This window comes from Daucus carota, chromosome 4, assembly GCF_001625215.2.
Source record: "Daucus carota subsp. sativus chromosome 4, DH1 v3.0, whole genome shotgun sequence".
Taxonomy (NCBI): Eukaryota; Viridiplantae; Streptophyta; class Magnoliopsida; order Apiales; family Apiaceae; genus Daucus; species Daucus carota.
In genome coordinates, this window is record NC_030384.2 from 35,924,345 (window position 1) to 35,933,418 (window position 9,074).

At 30.9% G+C, this 9,074-nt stretch overlaps 1 protein-coding gene across 1 annotated transcript; it reads left to right on the forward strand.

Moving 5' to 3' along the window:
* Nucleotides 1–1,326: 1,326 nt before the first annotated feature.
* On the forward strand, nt 1,327–2,499 carry LOC108215993 (ethylene-responsive transcription factor 5). Its single transcript, XM_017388640.2, has one exon. The coding sequence runs from the start codon at nt 1,475–1,477 to the stop codon at nt 2,357–2,359; it is 885 nt and encodes a 294-aa protein (XP_017244129.1). The 5' UTR covers nt 1,327–1,474; the 3' UTR covers nt 2,360–2,499.
* The last annotated feature ends 6,575 nt before the right edge of the window (nt 2,500–9,074 follow it).

Genomic DNA, 9,074 nt, shown 5'->3' on the forward strand with positions numbered 1-9,074 from the left:
CTCCAAATTCTCAGCAATCTCTTGTTTCATAATTATACACTTTTGCATTCTTTTTCTTCGAATTTCCTAATGTATCTCATTTCCTAAATTTGTTAATTTGACGCGCACTGAGATTTTCACCCTCTTTTAAAGCTAGCAAAAAATATTTGTTTACAAAATATTAATTTTATATTATTAGCTCATCATTGTAAAGAATATTGTTAGAACAAAACACATTTTCAGTTATCAAATATTCATAGAGAAGATCCCTTCGAAATGCTTCCATGTAAAGTTCTAGAGTATCTTCAAACCCGAATTCTTTCTTTGAAAAGTGACGTGACAACCTAAATTCAGAGAATCGGAGAAACAAAGCAAATCTTTGCCGAAAATATACAATTTCTCAAACTCGTTCTCTGGTATATCAGATTCTTTTTAAGTACTTGCTAACCTAGATAAGCTTATTTTTAATATTGTATATGCATGTAGAATTCTAATATTTTTAATATTGTAGCTTAATCATTATGATATTTAAACTGTTGATATTTAGAGAAAATTAGTTCTGAAACTTTCTTTTAATATATCAGAAACTAAAAAAAAGTAATTTTAATTTTTGATATTTTTCATCCTAAGATTCAAGAATATTAGAAAAAAAGAAAGGAGCTATATGAGAAACGCATCTACACGCCCCGCTTCTCTTTTATATAAATATATTGATTGATTAATAATTTTAGAAAAATAAATTAAGACCAGATTAAAACACAAAAGCAACAATGCGTATTTATAATTTTTGGCCAAGTGATTATCAATTTATCATCCATATGTACGGAGCTTTCGATATCTTTTGAGGATCTATGGACGAAAAGAAAGAATAGACTCTAATATTTTTTTATATAAAATGCATAGAGCGGGTGTTTGGCACGGACTTATAAGCCCGGCTTCTGAATTATAAGTTAGAAGCACCTATTTGTATCGTTTGTGTAAGAAGTTAAGAAGTACTTAAAAAAAACTACGATTACTAGCTTTCGTCTCACGGCTTCCACTTATTTCCCAAACACTTTTATCACTTACGAGGCATGTTTATAACTTCTAATTCACTTTTTTACTTTAAGCAATAATCAATTATTTTAAACTCACTCAAACGGCCCCACAAGCTCCTTTGTGTAAAATACAAGCAATTACAACAAATTCCCGAGTTCATGCAAAATAATTGCACCTCACTTCCTCAATATTCAATAAAATAATTTTGAACAGTTTTCGTGGCCAAGAAATGCATCTAAATAATATTAAAAATTGGGCATCTTCCAGCTCCCTTCCAAAAGCGCGAGTGTGAAAGTGAAAGCAGGTAGCTTTTTGTTGCCTCCCTGTATCTATATATTCCCCCCACCTCTCACTCCCTCCTTTCCACTCCAACCCCCATAATCTTTCACCTGCAATAATATTATCCCCTCAACATATTCTCTCTTCTTTTTTCTCAACAGATCCAAAAAAAAAAACTATGGGGTCGTCACCAGATCATATAGCAGATGAAGGCTTAGCTTTAGATGTTATTCGACAACATCTCCTTCTCGATGACTTCTCCTTCATGGAAAACTACGTCTTCCCAAGCTCATCGATAGATCAATCCACCACGACTTCTTCCGACAACACTTCGCTCGTTTCCGATCTTACTTTCAACAACAACGTTGCTGTGGATAGCTACGTGGCAGGTTCTCATGATGCCACGTTGAATCAGTTTAGTTTTCAGCATCATAGTGCGATGAAGCGGACTAATAGTAGTAGCTTTAGTGAACGCAAGCCTGCGTTGAATATAGCGGTCCCGCCGGCGAGTAAAGTAGGGTTCCAGCCGGCGGCGAAGTTGAGTGACCGGAGAGTGGCGGATTCCGGCGAGAAACGACACTATAGAGGCGTGAGGCAACGGCCGTGGGGCAAATTCGCGGCGGAGATCCGCGACCCGAATAGAAAAGGATCTAGGGTTTGGCTTGGCACCTTTGACACGGCAATCGACGCCGCCAAAGCCTACGATAGGGCGGCTTTCAGGTTACGTGGAAGCAAAGCTATCCTGAACTTCCCGCACGAGATCGCTCAGTCGCCGGAAACCTCACCGCCGGTGTCGAACATCGGCCGGAAGAGAGTGAAAGAGAATAAAGCGGAGCAGGAGAGAGAAATCAAGAGAGAGAAAGTCAGTGAAGACAGCAATTGTGAGGTCGTGGCTGCCGGAGCTTGTCCGTTGACGCCGTCAATGTGGACGGAGGTTTGGGAAGGCGGCGAAGAGAAGGGGGGTATATTTGAGATACCACCTTTGTCGCCCTTATCGCCTTATCTGAACTTCACGCAGTTAAATGCAGGTGACGTGAAGAAGCAACAGGTGGCCCAACAGTAGTTGACTTTTGTGGTTAAACAAAGCAGATAAATCTGGGAGTGTACAGAGTGTCTCTGTTTGTATAGTTATTTAATTGTTCTTTCAGTTCAGTGTACCCATCATATTTGAGCCAAGGAGATATCAAAACAGGTTTTTAAGCATTTTAGTTTCAACTTTAACATTGATCATTGTGTTATTGAGTACCCTGACATAATAACATAGAAATGAGAGTCCTATGCATACGGTACTCTATTCAACTATGCTAAAATTAAACAAGATATAGCTGACTAAACAAACAATTTTAAGGTAAAATAAAAATTAAACAATAATATCTTAGTAATATACTGCATATTAAAATAAAATATATTTAGCAAAGAATATATACTCTCTCAATCCCTCTCATTTTTTTATAATTTTTTTTCACTGCTCGACACGCATTTTAAAACTCTTATAAAATATAGTTCTGTAATTTATTTTAAGATTTTCTTTTTGTGTATAAATATTCAAACACCAAAATTTTATTCAAAATAAAAAAATTAAAAAATAAGTTACGGAACCATGTTTTCTAGAAGCACTAGAATGCGAGCCAAACTCTCGTTAGGGGGACAGAGGGAGTGTGTGTGTGTGTGTCTATATATATATGGGGGAAATTAAATGTACACAATTGTACAGCGGACATTTGCAGCCAACAAATCGTGAGCGTTGGTTGGGTGAGATCGATGGTGGTGGGAGCGTACATCAGTGACTTAAAGTCACTGATACCGTGACTTAAAGTCACTGATGTACGCTCAATAATCTTTTTCCTACTATACCCTTACCGCATTAATCGCATTAATAACATCAGTGATATAAAGTCACTGATGGTGCACACTTTAATGAGTTAAAGTCCCTGATGTGTACACATAAATAGCATCATTGAATTAAAATCTCTGAAATTAAATATAGCATCATTGAGTTAAATATTTCTGGATGATCCAACCGTACGGATGTGGAGATTTTTATATTTTTATGATATGAAAAAAGTTTCATTAAAAAATAATTTTATTTGGAGTGAGATTTTATCAGTCAACTAGTGGTTTGACTTGTACTGCTAACTAGTGTTCTATCATGTATTATTGCTTATATTTTTTAAAAATATTTCTGGATGATCCAACCGTACGGATGTGGAGATATTTATATTTTGATGATATGAAAAAATTTATATTAAAAAATAATTTTATTTGGATGGAGATTTTATCAGTCAACTACTGGTTTGACTTGTACTACTAACTAGTGTTCTATCATGTATTACTGCTTACATTTTTTAAAAAATATTTCTAGATAATCCAACCGTACGGATGTGGAGATTTATATATCTTGATGATATGAAAAAAAATTCATTAAAAAATAATTTTATTTAGAGTGAGATTTTATCAGTCAACTAGTGGTTTGACTTGTATTGCTAACTAGTGTTCTATCATGTATTACTGCTTATATTTTTTAAAAAATATTTATGGATGATCCAACCGTACCGATGTGGAGATTTTTATATTTTGATGATATGAAAAAAATTTCATTAAAAAATAATTTTATTTGGATGGAGATTTTATCAGTCAACTAGTGGTTTGACTTGTACTACTAACTATTGTTTTATCATGTATTACTGCTTACATTTTTTAAAAAATATTTCTGGATGATCCAACCGTACGGATGTGGAGATTTTTATATTTTGATGATATGAAAAAAAGTTCATTAAAAAATAATTTTTTTTGGAGTGAGATTTTATCAGTCAACTAGTGGTTTGACTTGTACTGCTAACTAGTGTTCTATCATGTATTACTGCTTACATTTTTTTAAAAATATTTCTGGATGATCCAACCGTACGGATGTGGAGATTTTTATATTTTGATGATATGAAAAAAAGTTCATTAAAAAATAATTTTATATAGAGTGAGAATTTATCAGTCAACTAGTGGTTTGACTTGTACTGCTAACTAGTGTTCTATCATGTATTAATGCTTACATTTTTTTAAAAATATTTCTGGATGATCCAACCGTACGGATATGAAGATTTATATATTTTGACGATATTAAAAGAGTTTAAGAAAAAAATAATTTTATTTGGATGGAGAGTTTAGCAGTCAACTATTGGTTTGACTTGTACTAGCATTTAGCGTTTTATCATGTATTACTACTTACATTTTTTAAAAAATATTTCTGGATGATCCAACCGTACGAATGTGAAGATTTATATATTTTGATGATATTAAAAAAATTTCATAAAAAAATAATTATATTTGGATGGAGAGTTTAGCAGTAAACTAGTGGTTTGACTTGTACTAGCATCTAGTGTTTTATCATGTATTAGAGCTTAAATTTTTTAAACAATATTTCTGGAGGATCCAACCGTATGGATGTGAAGATTTATATATTTTGATGATATTAAAAAAGTTTCAGAAAAAAATAATTATATTTGGAAGGAGAGTTTAGCAGTCAACTAGTGGTTTGACTTGTACTAGCATCTAGTGTTTTATCATGTATTACAGCTTACATTTTTTAAAAAATATTTCTGGATGATGCAACCGTACGGATGTCAAGATTTATATGTTTTGATGATATTAAAAAAATTTCAAAAAAAAATAATTTTATTTGGATGGAGAGTTAAGCAGTGAACTAGTGGTTTGACTTGTACTAGCATCTAGTGTTTTATCATATATTACATTTTATATTTTTAAAAAAATATTTCTGCATGATCCAACCGTACGGATGTGAGGATTTATATATTTTGATGATATTAAAAACGTTTCAAAAAAAAAATAATTTTATTTGAATGGGGAGTTTAGCAGTCAACTAGTGGTTTGACTTGTACTAGTAACTTGACATTTATCATGTATTTGTGTTTCTATTTTTTTGAAAATATTTCTCGACGATCCAACCGTACGGATGTCAAAGTCTATATATTTTGATGATATTAAAAAAGTTTCAGAAAAAAATAACTATTTTCTGTTTGAAATCTTAACAGTCAACTAGTGGTTTGACTTGTATATGTAAGTAGTATTTTATCATGTATTGTCGTTTCAATTTTTTTGAAAATATATCTCGATGATCCAACCGTACGGATGTCAAAGTTTATATATTTTGATGGTATTAAAAAAGTTTTAGAAAAAAATAAATTTTTTTCGTTTAATATTTTAACAGTCAACTAGTGGTTTGACTTGTATTTTTGTTATTTGTAAGTAAAATTATTTTTCAAAAATATGTCTGGATGATAATAAAATATAAATTATATTATTAGTTATAAGTGATGAGTTTTTATGTCAAGCAAAATAATCATCTAAATTGAAAAGATAATATGTGTTGTGTTGAACTTGTGCAAAATTCCATCCTTTTCATTTTATTATTGTTCTTAAAAAATCACGGACTTTATTTTTTCGTTAATTATAGATATAACGAAACTCCTATACCTTATGTTAATCAAATGCTAAACAAAAATCAACATTTTTTTGAGTTTTACTTAAAATCATGTCAGTGACTTGAAGTCACTAGTATTTACTTGGAATTTTTTTTCCCGTGTCGCTTATTTGTTACTTGAGATTCTTTCCAAACCTCTAAATCAATCTCCAAAATTACAACAGTGACTTGAAGTTACTAGAATTTTTTCCAAGATTACGCATTAGTGACTTCAGCTCACTAATGTTCTTTACTTAGATTTTCCACCCCTCTAGTTTTAGGGAGCTACTTTAACGATTTCATCAGTGACTTAAGGTTATGAATATCCCCAGAATTACATTAGTGACTTCAAATCACTGATGTTTTTGACTTAGAATTTTTTCCAGCCCTCTAGTTTTGGGGAGCTACTGTAATGTTTTCATCAGTGACTTAAGGTCACGGATATCCCCAGAACTATAACAGTGACTTGAAATCACTAATGTTCTTTACTTAAAAAAAATTTCACCGCTTGAGTCTTGGGAGCTAATATAACGATTTCATCATTTCATCAGTGACCTTATTTATGATTTTTTTACTAGGTAGTTGGGGTGTTGGTACATTGTTGGCTGATGTAAATTAAATGCAACATCAGTGATCTCATGTCACTGAAGGTGAGAGGGATAATACCGACATTTTAGGTTTTTTGCTCAACATCAGTAACTTTCAGTCACTGAATAGTGACTTAAAGTCACTAACGTAGCTATTTAATATTTTTTTCATGCGTCCGGAAGATCATGTCACTGATGTACTTCATTTAATGCACACCATTAGTAACTTCAAGTCACTGATGGTGTACACCTAACTTTCTTGTACAATTGTGTACATGTAACCGGCCCCACCCCTATATATATATATATATCGACTTCAAAGATGAGGTCGAAAATGACATTTGAAGACTGAAACTTGAAATCAGTATTTGTAGTTGCATATGCAACCACCGTATTTTTGGAAAATATTTTCAAAAAGATTGTATTTTTGAAAATATTTTAGAGATTTGAAAATAAGATTGGAGAATGTAGTATTTTTGAAAATAAGATTGAAAAAACAATATACAAGATAATTCCCCTACTTCTTTTCTCTATACAATCTATTTAAAAGTTTTATTATTCTTTATTAATTCCTTTTCATCGAACGAACACATTTCTAAAGTATTAGATCGGCCTTGATCTTTTTCCTGTTATTCATCTATATTTATACTATAATAAGCCAACATGGATATAATTTGTAGTCCAAGATTTTAGTAATATTTTTTGGTTTGGTACTCTTCTTTTGGTACTATAAGTCTACAAATGTGGAGTCTATTAGTATTATAAACAGTTTCAAATACTAAAAACACTTATAACAATACATTATCATATAATATTTCATTAAAAAAATTATAATGATGTTATAAATAAAATTATAAATATACAATTTTGAATATCTTTTTTAACAAGAACCTTCATATAACTCAAACCAAGATTACAAAATTACGTTGAAATTCGATTGATTAGATTACTGAATCTTTCAAACGTATTACACGATCGGCTATGTTTGGAAAAGATTAGAATATTCCGATTTTTTTAAAAATCTACGTGTACTAAATTCGGATTAAATGTACTAAAATCCTTTTATATATATATATATATATATATATATATATATATATATATATATTCTCCATTTTTAAGTAATCGGAAGAAAATATAGTCAGTTGAATAATATAATTTAATTAAAATTCAATCTATTAATACTAAAATACTGATAAAATAATGTTAACATTTAAATTATAAATAATAAATTACGAAGTATATACCCGCCCGTGCTTCGCACGGGTTAAATGCTAGTATTAAATCAAGAGGTGAATGAAACTACCAAACCGCACTAACTAAACTCTTTTTACCAACTACAACTACAATTAACCCTAAATACAATATTAGTTCACAAATGCAGCTCAACATAGCTAGCTATATATATAACTGATTTGCAGGCTCTGATCCAAAATTTTTTGGTTTATTAATTTCTTTTTGATTTTTATCAATCATGATGATTAACAGTTATCATCACACAATAAAATTTTATATAAATTAAGTAGACTAGTATATATATAGATATATACTTGTGAGAATCTAAACTTGCAATACTTATTAAATTTTCTAAAAACTGGTTGTTGAAGAGAGAGAATTTGTTTTGCATAAGTTTATGATTTTTGAAAATAATTAGTACCAGCATTAGGATGCTCCCAGCACATGTCGATGTCAATTAACCAACCTAAAATATTTATTTAATCTTCAAAAAGATGAGCAAGTTGTATTCGATATCGATACATGAATTATTAAAGCCACCTTCAAGTAAAATGATGAAATCATGCGAACATATGTTTGATGTTTTTGTGTTTATATAAACAATTCATACTCTATTATTTGTCCATGTAATATTAATGGGCGAATATCCAATAATGACACTGAGTGAGAACGACACTCCGATGAGTTAACTTGTACCACCATCAACTTTATTATTAATTAATTAATGAATTAATAATACTCTAACATTACAATATTCTAATTTGTGCGGTGGCCCGAATATAAATTGTAGATTTGTATTTGCACTTTATTTTCTATTATAAATTTAAAACCGGAATTTGTACCAGATTAATTTGTTGTTAGCGGCGGCGTACATGTGATGGAGGAGATGACGCCAAAAACTGTTGCGTTTACTGTTGTTGAAATAAGCAAGCTGCTATACATATTTCACAAGCCATCGCCAGTGTTTTAGTTCACGGCTAACCTCACCGGTCTTTATCAACATGTCTTAATTCATTAGCCATCACCAACGTTTTCCATATCTTTCACCATGTTCCTGCTCAAGCTCAACTTGGCTCATTTATCATTTTATCATTATTTTACGCTATTTGCTGCTCAAGTTTCAGAATAAATATTTTATATTAATAATTTGGATGAGATTGAATGTTAGAGCTTATATATTAAATTTGATTGACATTTACTTATGCAATTATAATCTTAAAAATTCACCTTTTATGAAAAATAAAGGGTTCCATAATAATCACATCATGATTCTACAAGACCCTGTTTAGACCCCGATAAGTTCATCTCGGGATCTATCCTGTCCGTACAAACTTTTTCATTCTACTTAACTACATTAATTTATACTTAATTTATATTTTAATAATTTATATTAAAATAAAAGTATATATACGTATATCTATTTATTCTTTTCAATTATTGAAATACCGGCTACAAAATTTGTACCCAAAATATCATAATGGCGG